Source organism: Cryptomeria japonica, chromosome 3, assembly GCF_030272615.1.
Source record: "Cryptomeria japonica chromosome 3, Sugi_1.0, whole genome shotgun sequence".
Lineage (NCBI taxonomy): Eukaryota > Viridiplantae > Streptophyta > Pinopsida > Cupressales > Cupressaceae > Cryptomeria > Cryptomeria japonica.
This window is the reverse complement of record NC_081407.1, coordinates 406088465-406111235: the sequence shown is the minus strand read 5'-3', so window position 1 is coordinate 406111235 and position 22771 is coordinate 406088465. Positions and strand designations below refer to the sequence as shown.

Genomic DNA, 22771 nt, shown 5'->3' with positions numbered 1-22771 from the left:
CCTTAGTTGAACATATTCAATTAAAATCAACAAATCAAGTGCCATAGCTCCCAAGTTATCAATTACTTTTAATGAGGGAGAGCCTTCTCTCAATGCTTATATCTCTCATTAGAGCTGGAAATATATATAGCCTTTTGGGTTTCCTTTATATATACAGTATTAAATGGATGAAATTGTTAAGCTACACAAGTTTCAGCCATACACAAGTTTCAGCCACCATGGCTATCTTCTTACAATTAAGACGACACATTAAAGGTATGCATCTAACTTGTTTGATAGTTTGAATGTTTTGTAATCAAAAAGATAAATGGGGGATAGAATCAGATGCATGTTAAAGCTTACAGTGAAGCATACATATTTGCTTGTGGATGATAGAAAGGATGAGCATACATCTGAATGTAGTTAAACTGAACTGTAAAACTCATTTCAATACATTTGTGCTTCTTCTCAATTTACAAAATCGCTTCAACCTGCATATACTCAAATAGCAGAACAAATTCACCAATCAACGTGAATTATGAATACACTCGGTTGACAAAAACTACCGCCTGACAAAAGACAAACAAATCTTGACTTCTATGATCGATTGGGTGACAGAGAAAATCAAGAGTCACATTCAGGGCCTTTACTCAGTATACAGTTTGTTTACTAACCAAGACAGCTTCACTTGCCTTGTATGTGACCAGACCCAACATCTGTAAAAGAAATTATTTTCACAGTTCTGGTAATATGAGATGACATTCTTCTCAGTGGTGTCTTCTCAAGCAAGTGTACCAGACCCTCATTGATGGATGAACCGTCGTCCTTCCTAAAGCACACGTTGAACAGAAAGCCACAATGATTGTTATTGTGCAGATTACGAAAACGCCCCAATCTCTAAACAAACATAAATGCACATAGAAAGCAAAGCAAAAAAGCTACAGGCTTCAAGTTGGAAACATACTTGTTTGTGTATCTTGTAATTGATACATTCCCCTGTAATACCTAAACAATTAACTGTTAGTTTCCATGGAAATTTTTACTTCAAGCAATAGCACAGGTTTTATTAACAAAATAATAATTTGTTAATTTCATTAGAAAATAAAATTTTAAGCAATTTGGCAGGCACGAGGCAACTGAAATTGGACCAAAGATATCCAAGAGAATTTCTAAAAGAAACTATAGAAAGTTTCCATCAAGAGCTTAAGATATTATTTTAAACAAAAACAAAATGAGGCCTTGCTTTTGGATGGCATAAGCATATATGAGCCATTATACCTAAACGTTCTAAAAAGCAGTTGACACCAGTCCATATTCTCTAAAGCATTTGTTAGCATGTGACCCTAGTTCTGAAAATTGGGTATTGGTGAAGCCTGCAAGATGATTCAATTTTAAGCCCTCGAGCCTTAATCAGGAGTATTTTCTGGTAACACCCTTCCATGGGCAGAAAGTCAACCCCATTACATACTATTGAAACCAGAATTCCATGTACATATGTAATTAATTATTATACACATCAATTGCAAAGGAACAGACTAATGATAGTTCCACGGAATGTGTCCTTACATTTCACTGGCAAGATGAGTCTGTTACACAAATAATTAGGGAATAACAATTCAAATCATGCTCTTGGGCTCTCATATTTGTCATCTCCGTGATACAACAAAACTTGATATTCAACTCTATCATATTCTTTTGAGATTTATCTACACTATCGTGGGGTTTTCTCTATTAATCAGTACACATTAGACTTTTCACTTAATTTCTTCATGATGACATTGCAGATATAAAGAGAATGTGGTCTCTAAGGTATGATTAATTTGCCTCCATTACGCATATTTGAAAGATCAATTACACCATTGTCTGTCTTTATTCGTGAGTACATTAGAACTCTATGTATTTCATGACAAGGATATTACAAAGACATAGCCAATAGACATATGCTACAAATGGACTAGCATGCATAACATAAAGTGCTCAAATCTTCTAGAAAAAACTACCTTGGATATCTTTAACTTATGCATTCACGCACTAAATAGCAACCCAATTTTAAAGCTTGCATCTCAGATGCATGTTTCCCTTGTTTACAGAAGTTTGTCTGAAGCCTTATTGCCACCAGTGTGGACTTTCGCAGTTGTTTTTTATTACTATTTTTATCCTATAGTCTATAATGCCCATTAATGCAGGTCAACTTCCTTTAATTAAATTTTGATAATTGCATCATTTTTTCTCTCTTGCCATGCTACACAGATAAACCTGCCTTGTACCCGGAGTATTTTAGTTTGTATCTTGTGTGTCAGTAATGTCTTCCTTGATGCATTTACATATTTAGAAAATACTGACTCGTGTAATTCTTAAATTTTAAGATTCAGAACCTGAAAAGAAAAAAAACACACTTTCAATGCTAATACTCCTTACTAGGATCGCCTTCCTCTCTAAGAATAAGGTGACTGCGAATCTCTTTTGTCTTAAAAAAGACCTCTGGCTTGAGTTTCTGCTGCATTTCCAATGCTGCTTTAACTATAGGGTATCCATGAATTTTACATCATATTTGCAATATACAAAGTCAAAATTTCTATACAAACATTTGAATATACCAAACAAATCCTATCTCCAAATACAACTATAGAACAATGATCATCTGATTGTATGATGTCATGTGCCAGTACATGCTTGAGGTGTTTCTGGATACCAGTTCAATGCCCCAGTAATTCCAATTGCAATGATACAACCAAAAACATAACAGGTAGGTTGAAGTTAGCATGCGACCAAAAGCACCTGTCAACTTTTGTCATGTGCAGTAGATAAAGACTCTTACAATCACAACATGTTTGGAAGGGACAATAATGCTCCGAACCCCCCTAGGCATGAATTGAGAATCTGAATGTTGTATAACACATTATATTGAAAAACTTAGCATAGCCTGCCCATGCACAATAACCAATTGTGAGTAAAAGTATTGCATCATTCTGTTCTTCAGATAAAACAAGATGGCATTTTTTCTGCATATTTATTAGAATACTAAGATATTCCATATTTGATATTTAGTAATTTGCTAAAGGAATTAAATATTTCTATCAAGCTTTTTTCTATTGGTGGAATGCTGAAGTCATCATACACATGTTTGCAGGAAACACAAATATACTCAGATTTTATATTCTTATATCTGACCACCTATGAACTTGATAAGAATTGACAGCACTGTCTAGGTTTTTCCTTTGAAGGCAAAGATGCCAAAATGCTGTAGACATCATGCTCAAAAAAAAATGTTTCCGCACACATACCCACGTCACCAATTAAAATGCTCAGAGCCTCAGACAGTAAATAACCTAATTTTGGGGAAGATACATGATCCTGTCAGAAAACAATTGGATGCCTTATACTTCAAAAAATAGGCCGAGGCACGACTTTAACAAGTGTTCTTCATTCTCAATCTTAACTGGAAAGTTTCAAGGCATCCAGCATTCTAAGAAATGAAATAAGCTCTTATAATTCTCACAAGTACATAACATAATGAACTTCTACAATGTTGAGTTTCTTGAAATGGCACATTGTCAATTTTGTTAATGCTCTTCTAACGCTAATGGTTCTGTCTAGCATATGCAGCATTCATATCAGTGACCAGAGTCAAATGCCTTAAAATGAGAAGTGAATTGTGGATCCCCAGAGAGGATTAACTCACAGTGTTCCACGGATGTTGGGGACGGGGAGACGGGGGGACGCGGGGTCGGGCTTCGGGGATGGGGGGACAAAGGGAAAAAGTTTCTGGGATGGGTTTCGGGGACCGGGGGACTTGGGCCTGGGAGGGGGAAACGCGTTTCCGTGGAACACTGGGATTAAGCCAACTGGATATAATGTAATGTGTACCAAGAATAGATCCATATGACTGTTGGTGCCCAATTGCAACTCGTGTTCATGGTGCAACTTAGAGATAATCGTGTATAGAGTGTATCTAAGGACATGATGTATTTTACGATACATGCAACTTGCAATTCATCATGAGAAAGTTGTGATATAAGTAAAATTATGTATGATTCTCCAAAGTTGACTTGCCACTTTGGAGCATAATAAATTTTTTATTAGTTGGCTTGCTTTATGATACATGCCAGTACTTACCAAGTGGTACAAAATGTGGGAGGCTAGGGGAAAGTAGGTCCTAAATGCAAGTGTGAAATCATTGGTTACACAGCCACAATATGCATTCCCTCATATGCACCTCGACAACAATATGTGCCCCAGCAATAATATGCTCCAAAGTGGCAAGGATGAGGAGACTATCAATGTTGTGAACGAGGGAGTAATAACAATTGTGGTTGGAGATTTAACTACTACAAGTGCAAAGGAAATGGGCATACCACAAGCAAGTGTGCAAAATTCCGAACTTGTGGATCCTATGATGCATCACATTGGACAAAAGATTGCCCTACCCTTTTGAATCATGCATGAAAGTTGCAAAACGATTAGCATAGGTAATCCAAAGGCAAGGCATACGGCAAAGTCAAACAAGGTTGTCCTCAATCTCACACGAAGAAGAGCCTACACACATAGAACCCATCACCAGGAACATGTGCAAAGAAGGGGCTCTCAACTAATAAATTGCCAAAGAAGCAAGGCAAACCTATTTATCTTGTTGAATGGCACAAATTATTTCATGATGTTACACATCTATTCAAGGAAGCCAAGAAGAAGATAGTTGCTAAGTGGAGGCAAGAGAAACAAGAAAATAGAGATTAGCTGCCATATCTTGCACCCATTGTGCCAAGCTAGCATATTACTTGGAGGAACACAACTTCTGGAAAAAACTGACCATTATAGCATAGAGTCATCATCCATACTAAACCTGAAACCCAAGGATGTCATGCACGCATTGGAATCCATGTATCACACCGAATTATTTTTTATGTTTTGACTCTAGAGTTGAATGAGTTTGTGTTGCACAATGTAATAATTGATAATTTGATACAAGGTTCAAGGTTAATATCATGGGTAACCATGGGTCAACCTACGCTAATATCATCTTCACATATCTTGTACATGGCCAACAACAGATGAGTGACCACCAAGCTTGTTGAAGGACATGGGTGTCAACATAGAAGGGGTGACATTTTAGCTTGATTTTGAAATGCATGATATGGCTAAGGAAAAAAGAAACCCACACTCTTAGGCCAGGCATTCTACTTCCAAGCCAAAGCAGGTGTACAATCTACACAATGCACAATGAGCTTTGAGAATGATGAGAAGTGTGTCATCATCCCCTTGGATTTCACATAGGATTTGGTGTATGTGAAATTAATCCACATTGAGGAACAAGACATCAATATTTGTACAAATTGTTATTGGCAATCAAGATAAAATTCAGCTGAATGAGGAATGTACTGTCAGCAAGGAAGGATCATCTAAAGAAAATTCAAAAGTGGTAATGGAAAGGTGGTTGGTCAAAGACTATGAACTGATGGCAAGATCTTGTGCCAGTGTCCACAATGTGCCCAAGCACATCGCTAGTCATGTGATACTTATAAGTTATAACAACCAAGACAACCAATATATTAGCGATATGGGTGGGCAAAAAGGTGTCAACATCCAAGAACAAGAATACACCACAAAAATCAGTCAAGAATGCCAACATTATTCAATGGGTTTCAATTTCTCAACCTACTTCTAAGTGCAGATGCTTTTGAATTTGCGTAGCCAAACTTTGGTTTGAAGGGGAATTCAGCCCCAAAGAATACAATTATGGAGAGTTCATTTCCAAATGAACAAGAAAGACAAGTTATTATTCTTTATACTCTTGAATAGATCAATGGAGGATGACGCATCAGTTGTGTTTCAAGTTGAACAAGCTTCACATAAATGCTTTTGAGCAGATTTGCAAAAAATGGGAAATCCCATGCAATGGAGAATCTTTTATGTGCTCACATGCATATTCACATGTGAAGGTATCTTGGGTCCTCTAGTGGAGAATTGCAGCAAGCAATTGTAGGTACACAGATTGTGCAAACTCTTTCAAGGCTCACGCTTGTCTAGTACCTAGAGAAAGAACAAAACCAAGAGATAACCTCTTGGGAACAGCTGATGGCTAGTTTCTAACAGAATTTTGGTTTCTATGAACCAAATCCAAGAGTTGTGCCCTCAAAAGCATGTGCATGGTACCTATGTCACAAGGTTCGGGTTTGAGTTTGAGTTTGGCAGCCATTAAATTTAGATGAAATTCGACAAGGGGAAAAAGTTAAGAAAAAAATTCGTGATTAAATTTGCCTTTATAAATTTGATTTTTTTAAATATAAATAATAAATCAATAAAAATAAAACACTATTATATTAAATCTGAATACATTATAATAATTTTTTTTAAATTATAATTGAATATACTTAAAAATTTAATTCAATTATTATTAATAAATATATTAAATTTTAAATGTTAAATAATAAATATATTAAATTAGATTAAAATATTAAATTTTAATATATTAAGTAAAAAAACATGGCTTAAATATATATGAAGATATAAATTTTGTTTAAAAAAAAACAAAAAAAATTAAAGTCGAGATATTAAATATTAAAGTAGTAGTTACAACACAAACGAACCCTAAAAATTAATATCGAAATATTAAATATTAAGCAATAGCCGCAATACCCTTCTTCTACCCGAAGCATATAATCAGTGTGTTCTTGTTTTTTTGTGGATCGAGTAGAGTAAGTTCGTGATTCAGCTCGACCAACTACTAGAACAAGGAATGACCTCACGTGCTATTAGCTGTGGAAAATTCATCATAAATAAATTGTAGGGCTATATGCGTTTCATTTCTTCTCCTCGGACTTGAAAGAAACCCAAAAAAACATTGTTTTTAAAATATGTTTTGTTAAAAAAAAAATGCCCTTAACCCGTACAAGTTTTAGGCGAAATTAAACGATTTTTTTCACATTTTAAAGTTCGCCGAATTTCAAACCCCGTGGCCAAAATTTGGCGAACACTATGACTAAGCATGGTACTATATTCAAAACAACCAAAGATGTTGATTGTAATGCACAGGATGTTTGGCAAAGATGATTGGTAAACCAAAGAACAAATTAATAGGTAGGAAATGTGCCAGACAACAGAAGAAAAGCAAGATAACTACATAGGAAGTGAAGGATGTCAAAGAGAATCTTTTGTGCAACCTTGATGTGGAGACAAGTGAGGGAGAGTGCTTTGCTATTGATTCAAAAGTTATCACATCCTGCTATACTAAGCCATTAAAAACAGTAAAAGTTAACATTGGTACGCAAAAGGAGTAAAAAATGACAAATATAGGGGATTACTAGGCAAAAGAGCAGCTAGTACATGTAACTGATCTACCACATGAATATCAAGATCTATTCCCAAAGGATACAAATAAATGGAGTAAATCCTTATCTTGGGAAGATGCATATTAAATTGAAATTAAGTTCCAAGCCAATTAGGAAATGCTCGTACCAACTAAATTCAAACTTGTGCATGAAGGGAGACATAGATAAGATGCTAGACATTGGTCTTTATTTTCACATGGATGAATCGAAATGGATGAGTCCTGTGGTGATTCCTATAAAGGATGGCAGAATTTAGATGTGCGTAGACTATCACATGCTGAATTAAGCATGTATCACATAACCTTTACCAATGTCTTCCACAAAAGAAGTTTCGGAAGGCATTGTTGGGCACAAAGTCTATACATTCACTGATGGATTCTCCTAAAACCATCAAGTGCAAATCGAACAAAAGGACAAAGCAAAGACTACATTTGCCACAAAATGGGGTAGCCTTGCCTATAATGTAATATTGAGTTAAAGAATGTGCCAATAGTGTTTTTTAGAATTGTCATCAATGCATCCAAAAACTATCCATTAGTCTACTTAGATGATTGGATGGTACATGGGATTGTGTTGTATTAAATAGACTAGTTATGCCTAATGTTTAAAACATATAAACAACTAAGTATTGCCAAGAACCTAAAGAAATGCACTTCCATGTCCTCCTTTGGCAAGCGCTTGGAGCATATCACTAATAAAAATAGAATGCTAGTGTACCCAACTAAAATCCTTGTTATTTTATGATTGGAGGTTCTAGAGATGTCACATGAAGTATGTAATTTTATTGGGCATATTGGATACTACAAGATATTCATCAAGAACTATGTGCGCATTTCAACACCTCCCAAGGATTTACTGAATTGAGATGAACCATTTATTGGATACATCTGCACCAACAAGATTTAAAAATGTTGAAATAGAAGTTGACCTCGATGCCTATATTGCAATTCGCAAATTGGAACACCTTGTTCCATGTTCAATGTAGATGCATAAAGTACAACCATTGGAGTCATACTTATATAACCTTGTGATGGTAATGTGGATCATCCAAACTACTTTCTTAGCCAAAAGATCACATCTACAAAGCACAAATATACAACTGAGATAAGGCATTAGCCATGGTTTATGCACTACAAATGTTCAACAATACTTGTTGGCCCCTCTATTTGTGTTCTACGCTTACCACCAAACACTCAGATATTTGGTCAATAGGTTGTTTCTTCTTTGATATTTTGTTAGTTTATTCTTTTTGAAGACTATTGTGTATTGAGAAAACATCATGTTGGGCAAACCACTTGTAATAAATTGAAACAAGTGAAAAGGGGATAGCCCCTATTGAGGATGGGTTGCCCAACACACACAATTGTTCCAAATTGATGTAGTACATCTTATGGAAGAGATTGAAATATTCTTGACATTTGGACAAGCTCCACCTAACTACACAATTGCAAAGAGAAAGTGTATGCAACATCCTACCAACTAATTAACAGCCACTTATACAATACAAGCTGGCTGTGGACAAGATACACCATGTTTTAGTTCATGAATGTGAGGTAATTTTTCGAGAGTGCCATGATGATCAACCAAGAGGTTGTTATTAGGTACATGCAACTGCACAGAAAGTATTATAGGTGAGTCTTTGGGGGCCTACCTTACAAAAGGGTGTGAGAAGTCATGATATATGTCAACTCACCGGTAAGCCTAATTGCCAAGATCAAATACCATTGGGACTTCTCTAGTCACAGGGGTCGTTTGAAAAATAGGCCATAGATTTTGCTGGGCCTATACACCCTCCTACACGACACAATGGTGTACACTATATTAATACGGCCACAAATTATTGACCAAGGTGCACAAAAGCTGCAACAACCAAGGACTGTATAGCAAAGATGGTTGTGGTACATTTTTTAACATATCGTTACCAAATTTGGATGCTTATTGATTTTAACAAATGACGAATGATCTCACTTTATTGGACACACTATCCAAATCCTATTGCACAAATTCATGGTACAATATTGCTGAAGTACATCTTATCATCATCAGAAAAATGAAACACTTGAAACCTTCAACAAAATGTTGGGAAATATCTTGATTAAGATTTGCGATGTTGGGTGCAAAGACTAGGATGAACCACTTGCAAAAACACAATATACACCCTTTTAGCTTTTGTATGGAAAGGAAGTAGTTGTGTTAGTTGAGTTTTTTGTACAAAATTTCGAGAATGTGTAGCTTTCGTGTTTGGACAAGAGAAACACCTACTTGCACATTGGTGTCAATCAATAGAGAAAAGTTGTCAAAAAGGTATGCCACAACCAGCATATCAATTAGAAACAAATTCAAAATGCGAGGATGGTCTAGCTTTATGACTGTCAGTTCCGAAAGCACCTAGGCAAATTGAAGGTCTGTTAATTGGAATCATTCATTATCAAACACATAACAACATGTGGTGTAATCAAATTAGAGACCCTTGATGAACAAGTCCTATTGAAAATGGTTAACAATGGTCCATTTAAGTTGAACTACACATGATCATCTTCTCACTAATCTCTCTTTTCTTTTTAGTTAATAAGATCTTTGTAATCAGAAGTACTTAGGGAGTTTTACTTTCAATCTTCTTTTATTCAACACTCAAAATCTACATTAATGACAACTCATGTATTGATGTAATATGCATATACAATATGAGCTCACGGTTAATCAAAGATGTGACTGCCAATACCCACAAGAAGCCCTCCAAGTTCAACAAAATGAATGAGCCTGCTCAAAAGCAAACATTTCGTTTTCACCAGTGTTCCAAGGGGATGCGTCCTCCCCCTTTTTGGCCACGTCTCCCTGTAAGAAATGTCTCGGGGACGAGGGGACGGGGACGCGACATCCCCCGTCGTCCTGCCACCGCCACCCAAGCGCCGCCGAGACGTCTCCGCGTCTCCCAGGGAGACGTGGAGACGTCTGGGCGTCTCCTAGAGAGACATGGAGACGCCTCCACGTCTCCTTGGGAGACGTTTGGGCATCTCCCCGTCCTTCGAGAGACGTGCAGACGTCTCTCAAGGGACGGGGAGACGCCCAGACGTCTCCTATCACCCCCACGTATATGCAATATTTAAAATTAAAAAAAATTTAAAAAGTGACCTTTTAAGTTTTTTGAGGGTTAAGGGGTAACTCTAATTGGACGTGGGCCAATAGAAAAATAACACCTGACGCCTTTAGAAAATAATAAAAGTATTTTTGGCCTCGGCGCTGCCCCTTGACCCCAACTTGGGGGCGCTGCCCCCAAACCCCCGTTGAAAAATATAGGGGGAAACCGCGCCGATAGAAGTAGGGAAAATCTAACCTCTAAGTCTGATTAGGCTCGATATAACAACACAACTTAGAAATCTTGGTATTTAGATTTAGTATTTCAAATTTCCTATAGTCTCATTTGAAATGTAATTCTTATACTGTAATATTGTCATACATCTTTTCAAAACTAGTTTTTCAAGTACTATATGTATATGTATAACTATATCAGCACCACCACCCCGCCACCCCCCCCGCCGTCCCCAAACTTAGGCCCTTGGTCCCCCCGTCCCGGAAACGCATCCCCCCGTCCCCAACGCCCGTGGAACACTGGTTTTCACAAGCAAAAGTGAAGTGTTGCTATAAGATATAAATATTTAGTAATTCAAGGGTAGGATAAGTAGCTTGTACAAGAAGTTTCAAGCTATCAGACAACTTGGGTTTGATTCAAGAAGTACACACATATTTTTCATGACTTAATCAAAGGGTTGGATTTGTTAGTCTAAATGGAAAATTCCAACAATCATGTTTATTTGGTTGCGAGCATTTAGATGCAATAGTTGTGCAAATTAGTTAAACAACTTTTCCAAGCATCCAAAAGAACATACAAGGACTATGTATGATATTCAACCCAAGAAGATAAGGAGATATAGATGTGCAAGAAAAGGAGCACACCATAAAGATAGTGAATGTGCAAAGGTCATGCATAGGATAGAGAGAGAAGAAGAAAACATGGATCCACGCCAACTCGTTGTATGCATAAGGATGCTCCTTGCTAACAGCTCAATAAAAATTTAAACATAGAAAAAAGAAGGAAAAAAGGTAATGGTGCCCAATGAGATTGAGAACATTACTGTTGCAAAACCATTGGTGTACTTTTTGGTTAGCAAATCCCACAATGGAATCATTCATTCAACCAAGAATTGACAAGTAGTTGTTAGTCCAAGCTCCATTAATGAGTTGATTGCAATATCAATGAAATGTGAAATGTCAAGCAAGTACCCTATTGGGATTAAGGGAGGCCATTGACAAGTGCTTGATCACAAGTACGCATAGGTTTGAAGCTATTGTGCACAAGCTTTGGTGATCAAATAACCATTAGAATAGCAGATTTGGGGTGTAAGATTGCTAGGAAAGGAGGAGCCTAGTATGACTACTATGAATACCTTGTGAATGAGATGGTGAAGAATGCATTGTTGTCATAAGACCATAAAAAGGATTTCTATTTTGGTCGCTCTTGATTCTACATGTATTAAACTATTTTGGTACTATTTGTGGGAAGTATTCAAGAATGGCAAATTAAATCCCTGCATTGCACTTTAGACACTTCATGCACACAGAATCAAAAAATAAAAGTATGACTATGCATATGGAAAAAATGAAGGAATGGATGGTTGCCCTAAAGCAAAAGTGAGCCTATCAATGGAAATGCATGCAAGAGATCATGGATACATACCCATCAACACAATTCCAATCTTATATGAATAACATTAGGGTAATTTTCATGGATATTAATTTTAATTTGGAGCCCCATAATTAACTTTGCGTCATTTTTGTTAAAGATGTGGAGGTTGAACATCAATACATCCAATAATGCACCCTTTGTGGGTGAATCCTTTGAGAGTCATCCATCCTTAGGATGACAATAAGTTGGATAATGCACTACAAAAGGCTAATAAAGAAGTAGGAAGTGCAATGATTCCAATGGAAGATGTGAAGGGAAAGCAAATGCCTAGTTCTCCATTGTCACAATCATGCAAAAAGAAAAAAGTCCAAGCACTCATGTTTCTTCCACACAAGTACCAACCACTCAAGAACATTTATTTCCAAGACCATAGATATATCCATAGATGCTACACCATAGGCACAAGCTCCACAAGCACAATCACCACCACAACCAAGAGTTGATAGATATAATCTAATAAAAATAAGTACAAAAGGAGACAAAGAAAGAATCACAAGAAATACCAACACAAGAACCAAAGCATAGCTAAAGGACAATGGCATATCCCAGCAACATACATACTTAGAGAACGTACTACATGAACTACTTGCCTTCAATCCATGACCTTTTATGTAATATCCCTTGGCTAATCTGACCCTGTTTCGCTTATTTGAACCCCAAGGAATATTGTCAAACACTTGGCATACAATGTTTGAAGCCTCTCTTATGAATTTTTTTATTGTCTTCTTTGGGTTTGTAGGCTGCAAATGAAGTTATGGAAAGCTTCTAACAATGCAAGGTTGTTATAGAAATGATATACTAGCTGTTTTAGACCTTTACACACACATGTAATGACTGAAATTAACTAGTACAGCTAGTTGACATTAAGACAAACACTTGTCATGCATCCCAATGTATACCTACAGCCATTAGGCATTTAAGCAAACAGTTGGCATGAAAGCTAAGTGGCTGATCAATGTTGAATGTTACCATGAATGTGGAATATGCAACTTATATCCCCATTAAACATATGCAACCTCCAAGTAGTTCATGATATAATCATAATAGCAAATGATGCAATGAAGTAATGATTATCTAATACAATGACCATAGATAGAAAACCTAGAATTTCAATGGCTGCCTTGATATATTGGTTTGATTCTCCTCATATGCAATGCCCTTGTCAAATATATATAGCTGTTCACCTTTCTAAATCCCCTTCTATTGAATTCGAACTACTGTAGCGCACTGTTCACGGCACCGTAGCGCACTATAGTCTCTTTCAATCTGCAAACAAGCATAATCAGATGATATTGCACACCCTCTATATGCTGTTACAATGAAGAAGCCATGCTCTCCAATGCTGACAAGCCTTGAATCCTGCAGAAACCCTTGGTATTCTACACTTCAATGCTCCAGAGAAACTTCAATCAAAAACTCCAATCACATAATGAAGTTTGATTCCTTTTGCACAATTATATTTCCTCAAGAAGTTCGAACTTCTTCAAAAAGCTCTTAATTAACATTAAAATGTTGTAATATTTCATCGGCATCAATAATGTAACTAAACCTTGAGTTATGTGCTCATAAATTATTAATAAACTTGGCCCCCTTCTCATGATAAATAGACCCTCATTTAAGTGCTTTATAATATAAAGTCATTTTATAACTTAATAATATAATCTCCAAATAATTAATGTTTAATTGAGCCAATTAAACATTAATATCTCCATGAATACTCTGTATTTTCGAACGTCGTCTGAACTGGGAGGTAACATGAGGAGACTGCATATGACCATACCCCCTTTACTAAAAATAGCAGGGGTCCATCTCTAACATCCCAAGACTTACTAAAAATAGTAAGTAGAGCAAATGATGTCCGAATGATGCCAAACGAAGACCAAACTGAAGCACTCTGAACACTAGAGATGATACCAATCCTCATAGCTCTGACTACTGAAGAAGCCACATCCCTTAAAGGACCCTCTATCCAACTTTATTAGCCTACGAGGGTCAAGATAATAGGCTAATCTCACTGTGAGTCTAATACTCACAAAAATGGGGACATTACATTTTAATTTTTTTCAATATCCAATTGCTAGGGATATTGCTGCTACCATGGAGACATTCTTTGATGGAATTCAAAGAGTGTCAATTGTTTCAAAATTCATGGCTGATGGAGATATATTCATGTGACAACTACATGGAACTCTTGCATTGATGAACAACTCTCATATGTGCACTAAGATGAAAAGGTTAAAGAAAAAAGTAGTCAAAGAAGCAAAGCATGTGCAAAAAAATAAGACAAAATTGATTGCTATGTAAGAAGAATTGAAGAACACTCAATAGATATCTATTGTCTTATAGCAACCTAATGATAGGTTGGCTCAATGTACATCTAATGCAAAGGAATGGTTGCAGCTAATGCAAGACAAGATCGTGTTGTCGAGGTCCACATTTTAATAGGAACACACAATTTCAAAAGCACACACAAATTTAGAAGCTCAACTAAACGCTTTTGGAGAATTGATTGAAGCAACTAAAGAGGAATATGGCAAAAGAGAGATTGCAGAAGAAAAGGGGGCAAAGCTAAGGAAGAAAAGTGCAAAGCAAATGTAGAAGAAAGCAAGAGGAAAGACAAAGAAGCTTAGAGAAAATTAGGGCAAGAAAAAGAAAGAATTTGAAAAGTGCATTGCTCAAGCTAGGGTTGAAATCAAAGTGATTGAACATTTAACAGGGTACCATGCACAAGCACTTGTACTCGCACACAATTTGTTTGTTGTTAATGTTGGGTGGTCAAATTGATTAAGTTCTCAACTTGCTCCAATTCAAACAAAATGGTGCTCTTCAATAACGAACTCTAGTAAAAGATAATGTGGATGATGCTCTCAAAAGCATTGATGGGTGAATAGTAGAGCTTCTTCAAGGGATTACACAAAAGCAAGACGTTGATACCACCATGTTGAAACAAATAAATGCAACAATGCCCACAAAATTCGATGATTAAACCTAATTTTGGATGGCAATATGGAGGCACTAGTTCTTTACAATGTGCACTTACAATAGTTGATGTCTGGCAAGAAAGATGAGTTGTGGGAGATTGCTACTAGGAAGGTTCAACTTAGGGCATGCTTGGCATCCAACCTTATGCAATGGAATGAACTTGTATAAAACATAGTTTTGGTAGATGTGTCAGAGCTTGTGCAGGTAGGTGGCTTTTGTTCATGATGTGTCTGTAGTTTTTTGTTCAATTTGTGGTAATGCCTTTTATGTTTAGTAATTAGTATGTTACAACATTTTGGTGTTGAGTACAAAACACAATTGTGTTAAGAAAATGTTGGTATTCAAAAATAACTTGTATTCATAGCACCACAAATCGTGTCTGGCTATTGTTGGTGTTTGAAATAAGCCACACCTGGACCAACGATGGACTAGTCCAAGAGGGGCCAGTAGCTCAGTGGTAGAGCACTCCAGCAGCATATGGAAGGTCCTAGGTTCGAGTCCTAGCTGGTCCATGTCTCAAAATGGTATCAGAGCCAGGTCCAGGCTAGGAGCCCCAAGCACACGAGAGGTGTGGCTTAAGGGGGGGTGTTGGTGTTGGAAATAAGCCACACCCGGACCGACGATGGACTGGTCCAAGAGGGGCCAGTAGCTCAGTGGTAGAGCACTCCAGCAGCATATGGAAGGTCCTAGGTTCGAGTCCTAGCTGGTCCATGTCTCAACAGCTATAGATAGAGAGTAGATGAATCAATAAGCATGCATGTGCATTATTAGGGATAATCATGTAGTCTAGGATGCATGAGACTTGTAGTTCATTGACCAAGTTCATGCTATACTTGGAATTATGCATGATTCTATGAATATTTAGGCAGCGCTAGGGGACAAGTGCATATTTACCCCTAATAATAGTTTGCATACCCAATCAGCAACTTAAAAAAAATACTTAAATTTCTTAGAAATGCAAATTTTATGCAAAATATAGTTGCGAAATGCATCAAATGAGTCTATAAAGTGTAGGGGAGGTTGTTTTCTATTAGATTTGAATACAAATAGAATATAAAATCAAACCATCATGCGAATACAACAAGAAGCTGATATTATCATGGGTTTTGACTTACTAGAACAATGTAATGTCTTGTCACCAAAGGAAAGTCATGGAAAACAATCTAAAAAATAAATGCACATATTATAGGTTTTGACTACAAGATCATGGAAGGTATAATGAAAAAAACATTCGCCATGATTGAAGGTGGTTCAAGCTTCCTTTCTCCCATCAAAATGTTCATTTAGATACCAAGCTGAGACAAACAAATTTCAGAACCTTTGAAGTATTCCTTCCCTACAATTTTTGTAGAACTTTTTTTTCCATGTTTCAGCATTTTTCACACATTTCAATATTTATTCCACATCACAAATTTTTTCTGCATTTTTCGCAGGTTTCAATGTTTTCTCTATGTATGGCAAGTTGTGGATGTAAATCCATTTGGTCATCAAACACAATAAAGGAAAAGTCAATAAGGTACAAATTAACTTAACAATCTCTTGTCCAATTGCTCATCATTGTGCTTGATGTAACCAGTCACAACTTTTCAGAGTTCATGCCATCCTATACCACTCTTACACAAGGTGAAAAATTCTTTGAAGACTACTTCTTTGACCAGTTTCTCTATAAGCTCAAGTATCTTTGCATTCTGGCAAGCAAATTACTCATTTGGGACGCACACTATTCCAAGACAGCAAATAAACTTCAATGTAAGTAAGACATTGTCCACAACAACATTTCTTTTTGCCTCATGGAAACAACATTGAGCACCATATCAAGTCATGCACATTGTGTTGCATTGCCAAGCCCAACAAAAAGAAGTTTGGATTGTACACTACTAATTCCATCCAAGTCATGGAAATCTCTACGTGGACTTCTTATCTGATATGTTGTAAGCAAAGCACTAGAATGAGACTATATTAGTCATTGTGGATAGATATTCAAAGATGCCAATCATGATAAAAGATGCATCAGCATGGTTGACTCAACTTCAATCATGTGCGGGTTCATTTCGAACTTCCATCATCTATAATATGACACCACAACCCAAGTTTTGTAAGCCATTTTTGTCAAATCTTGCGGGATCTGTTCGGTATTTCATTAGATCAATATACATCATTCCACTCTTAAACAAATGGGCAAAATGGTTACACCTTGAAGATTGTAATTAAAAAGTTACACATCATCACTAGAGTGCTAGTCACGTGGGTACCAAACGTCGTCTATGTTACAAGGGTGAAGAAGTCATGAAATGAGGAATCACAAAGTATCTAGTCCATTGGAATAACCTGCCTATACAGCATACCACTTGGGAAGAATCAAAAAACCTAGAGCAAGTGACTTTGCAATTATTTGAGGACAAGCAATTTCAAGAAGGGTGGACTTGTAATGTCCCCTTTCTAAATTGTTTAAGTTTGGAAGTGTTGGGTCACTTTCCAACCTGCCTATACAGCATACCACTTGGGAAGAATCAAAAAACCTAGAGCAAGTGACTTTGCAATTATTTGAGGACAAGCAATTTCAAGAAGGGTGGACTTGTAATGTCCCCTTTCTAAATTGTTTAAGTTTGAAAGTGTTGGGTCACTTTCCAACCTTGGGCAAGATTTTGGACTTTCTCATACTATTATAACATTCCCCACTTCCTCACTGTTATCGAGTATCCCAAAACCCAATCCCCAGCCTCACACTTCCTTGTTGTTTGCAAACCTATGGACTTTTGCTTCCCCATACACTTGCATTGCCAGCCCACTCATTCCAACCACTACATCCTTCTAGTATGTGTTTTCCCCAAACCCTACACTTAGGCATGCACTTTCATGGAACCAATAAGTCGAGCAATACTACAACACACAATGCATAACTCATGAGTTCACAAGGTGGATAAGAAACTCTACTTAAATCTTAAAATGGAGTACTTTGAGGGTCCACACTAAAAGAATAAGCATTTGAGCTTTGGTCCTAACATTGTAGTAGGCATTGTTGGAAACAACTCCTTTGTCCTTGATTTGCCACCATATTTGAGTCTTCATCTAGTATTTATTGTGAACTTCTTAACCCAGATTTTCTATTCTTGGTCAAGCTAAGAACAACTCATCATACTTCAAAGTTGGATGTTAAGCACCTACATCTAGTGCCAAAGGACCAAATCATAGAGACTATTACAACCCAAACCTATCAGAGCACATCAGTCTTTCCAAGTGGTCAAGGCAAGACAATATGCTAATTAGACTTAGCTGTACAAACTTCCAACAGCTTAAAATTCAATTTCTACCACTCACAAAAAATGCATGGGGGACCATCAATTATGAAGAAAGGGAAAATGATTTGTTCCAAGTCACATACGGTTGCATCCTAAAGTTAAAAATGCCTAGCAATGTAACCCAGCTCCACACTAAGCTGCACATAGCCAAAACCTACACTTGTCTAGTCATACACAGAGAAGCCTCAACAATGCCCATCACAAAGAAGATTGGCACCATGTAGTATAATTTTACATCCCACAACCAACTCAATCAGATCACCCTATACTGATGCAAAAGGCCAACAATTTCCACATGATTCACAGCAGATCTCCATGCATGTTGTGCCATATCAGACCATGCTTTCAAAGTTCATGCCATGTCATCACAGCAATACCCATAAAATCTACATTGTGTCCTAGAACCTCTTGGATTGCTACCTTGGGGACAAGCTATCACACCTCTAGGAACACAAAGTGCCAACAATTATAGAAGCCAACAGTTTCATAGTCATCTTTGATGTTACCCTCCACCTTGTAATTTTATTATATACTATTTTATCATCATTGTGATATTCAAGTCATAACATAGGCGTAGCTAATATAAATATAATGTCATATATCTCATGAGAGAGTATGACATAAAAACACACAAATATATACAGCTTTTTGTTCCCACCCCATAAAAATTCCTACATTCCATTCTCTCATTGTTAATACCAAATCAGTGTTAATATTTCTTCCACGCATAAGACATCTAGATTCACATAACTTAGAGTGTTATCCCCTAAATATTCCCTCAAACCTAGATCACTACATCAAGGTTCGGGGATTGAGAAATTGAGATGATTTTTAGGAACAAGTAGAGAGTACCCTTGATATTCCAAGGGATGGTATGGGAGCACCAGTAAATAATTTTTAAAATAACAAGTATTCATCACCTAATAATGGAAATCGATCACATATAATGAATGCAATCAAAATTAATCATTAAGTATATACAAGTCAAACAAGAAAAAAGAAATTCTTTCAAATGTGAATCATCAATTTTTCCATTAATGAGAATTCAGATAAAATGAAAGTGATGGATACAACATCACACAAAGGACTACTTGCCATGCAATATAGAGGAAAAACAGACAAATTGTTGGCAACATGAAAGGTAATAGAGAGAAGTGTGTAACTAGACAACTGTCAACAATTGTATACAATAAGAATGGACACAAGAAAGGCTGAGATTGAAACTTAAGACTGCAGAAAAAATGACAGAATACAAGTAGAGATCCTAGACTGAAATTTAAATGCAAACACATACCACATGTATCAAGCATGGGTAACAATAATCAATAATTCACTCTTACACCTCAAATCTTTGTGAATTAGATTTACACACTCTTAAGGGAGGTTATTGTTCATATGTATTCTGTATCTGAGAATCGATATGTCACCATGGTATGGAATAATGATCCTTTGTCTCTATAGATTCCAATAGTGTTTATAACATTGATGCCACCACCAGTCACTGTCATTTTCTTTAGGCTTATTAAAGATCTCAAGGGGCACTTTAACAGTGTTGTAGATTATTTTGAATATCTTCATTGAAGATTGTTTTGGAAGGGTTGTTTGAGTTCTTATAAGCTTATGAATGAGTAGGAAAATAATGAAGATATTGTTGTTGTGAATTCATGTGTTTACTTAGGTTCATTATCTAAATAAACTGAAGTCTAAGTTGTCTAGTTCTTTACCCAAGAATGTTGAAGACCACACCCTAGCTGCCCCCAAACACTCCATGGCACACAACCATGGATTTTTATTTGAAAACATCAAAAACAGTAGAACATTAATAAAAAAGACGCCCCAAACCTTAGACAGGGCAATGAAAAATTGGGATATAACCCTTAGTGTACCAACTTGGATGCATCTAGTGTAGAGCTTACTAGAGTCAGTGTAGATGATGCCAAGGCTCCATCACACGATGTACCTAATGGGAGTGACAGTCCATAATCTTGTGGTTCAAATGATATTGAACCAAGCAATTGATAAAGATTGAAGACCAAGATACAAATTTTTACTGTATTAACTTCAAATTTTGTAAGTGTAATCATTTTCTTTTGAATCTTGACTCTAGAGTCCTAGACATATGTAATATAAGAAATATTATTATAATATTGAAATTTTCAAGTATCAATTGACTTTATATTATCTTTATCACTATCATTGATCAATGATGAAGTATTATACTATCAAATATTCAAATGCCATTATTATTATATGACATATCAAATCAACCATCATTGAATTTATATTATTGTTATCAGTATCATTGATCAATGATGAAGTATCATACTATCAAAGATTCAATTGTCATTATTATTATATGGCATATCAACTGTGATTTCAAGTTTGTATATTTTTTGCACATACATACACACACACACACACACATATATATATAAAACCAACTGTACCATACCGAAGAAAAACTTTATGTTGTACCAGAGTACCAAAACCTCATACCCATACCGGAACCAGCAACTTAGACTTTAAGTAATTTGGACATGTATCCTTTGCATGAACATGTGCACCTTCCATCTAGAATGTAAGTCAACATGTACTTAATATTGTTAAATTTTGTAACGTCAGTCGTACTATTTCATGCTTCCGATATATATATATATATATATATATATACACCATTCATGGTATCGGGTGGTAAAGCGATTCTCAAACAAGTCGCACTCCTTCCGATCGGGTAAGTAAATGGTGACTAGTTTATATACTGTGGTGAGAGGTACGTAGGGAACAGATGTGTCTTCCCACGTGGGAAGACATATGTCTTCACTACATAACCCCTCATCCACTTATATAGCATGCTTACATTGAGGAGGATGGACACACCGAAATTAATAAGTGTTGTGCATCTTCAAAACACGCTATAGCAGATAAAATACAACTTTCAAATCATATCTCCATCTCTTCTATTTTGATCACAAAATTTTGAAAGAACTCAACATGGTATCAGAGCCAAGTTAAGGAAGATCATATTAAAATTCTGTAACGATCTCATAAACTTTCACTAGGTTCTTACTAAGATCACATTCCCATAATCCTAATGGCAACCGAAGTTAGGTTTGAAGATAGATTAGATGGAGCATCAAATTTTGTATCTTGGAAATTCAGGATCATGCTTGTTTTGAAAGAAAATAAAATTGACTCCCATGTCAAAAGTGAAAATCCTGAACCCTCTAATGATACAGAGAAAATTCAGTGGAGCAAGGACAGTGTGAAGGCCCTTAAGATAATTGTGGATTCAGTAAGAGACCACATTGTACCAATTAGTTCTAAATATGAGACGGCCTTTCAGATGTTCAAAGCACTAGCTGACATTTATGAAATCAACAACACTAGCAGGGCTCTCACCCTAAAGAATCAACTACACCATATAAAGATGAATAAAGGAGAAACAGTTACATCCTATTTCTTGAGGATCACTAAGCTTAGGGATCAACTATCCACTATTGGACATCTAGTAGACAACAAAGAACTTGCTTTGATGGCCCTAAATGGACTTCCTACCTCATGGGAATCGTTCATTCAAGGAATCAGTGCTCATTCAAAATTTCCCAAGTTTGATAGATTGAAAACTGATTGCATTCAAGAGGAATCTCGGCTTGTCACAAGAGGAATAAAACAAAACAATGGTAATGAAGACATTCAAGTTCTAAACTCTAATTCCCACAAGAAAGGAAAGAAGAACTTTAAGAGAAAGAGGGACAACAACTCAAATGGGAAGAGGTCTTCAAAGAAGAAGAGAGACATTTCTGAAGTACAATGTTTCAGATGTGACCAATATGGGCACTATGCAATGAAGTGTCCAGACAGGATCAAACAACAAGCTTCAATGGCAGAAATTAAGAAAGGGAGTAATTCCGAGAAGCTAGTCTTCTACTCAGCCCTCTCTAGCCAAGTCACCTCCAGTTTCAACACATGGGTGATTGACAATGGAGCATCTCGACACATCACTGGATTTCGTGAGCACCTAGATACACTTGTGGAAAGTTCAGATGAAGAAGTGACAATTGGTGATGACTCAAATAGGAACCTGCAATATCAACCTAAAGTCAAGCATATCCCTACAGCTGACTGGAGTTCTATTTGTACCTGGTATAAAGAGAAACCTTGTCTCAGTTTTGGCACTTGAAGATAAGGGTTACAGATTAACCTTTATGGAAGGAAAGGTACTTGCTTGGCCAAAGAACTCCACCATCAAGAAAGCCCACACCATTGGAGTAAGACAAGGGAGCCTCTACAGACTTTGCACCACTCCACCTCTAGCCTTGATTCATGAGACTCCAGATTCGAATGAACTTTGGCACAGAAGATTAAGGCACCTTCATTTCCATGCCCTACCTAAGATAGAGAAGATGGTGATCGGCTTACCCAAGCTAAGTCAAAAGTCTGAA

At 36.6% G+C, this 22771-nt stretch overlaps 1 protein-coding gene across 6 annotated transcripts in view; it reads right to left on the bottom strand.

Annotated features, from left to right (window-relative positions):
* Nucleotides 1–399: 399 nt before the first annotated feature.
* Nucleotides 400–22771, bottom strand: part of LOC131035085 (uncharacterized) — a 35366-nt gene continuing 12994 nt past the window's right edge. For 2 of the 6 annotated variants that reach the window (XM_057966714.2, XM_057966715.2), the window contains exons 4-5: nt 944–984; nt 400–808 (exon numbers count right to left, since the gene is read on the bottom strand). In XM_057966714.2, coding sequence (XP_057822697.1) covers nt 664–808; nt 944–984 — 186 coding nt within the window. In that variant the 3' untranslated portion in view covers nt 400–663. Of the gene's footprint in view, nt 809–943; nt 985–2361; nt 2903–22771 lie in introns of those variants that run through there. The other 4 variants (XM_057966716.2, XM_057966718.2, XM_057966717.2 and 1 more) reach the window with 4 other exon arrangements.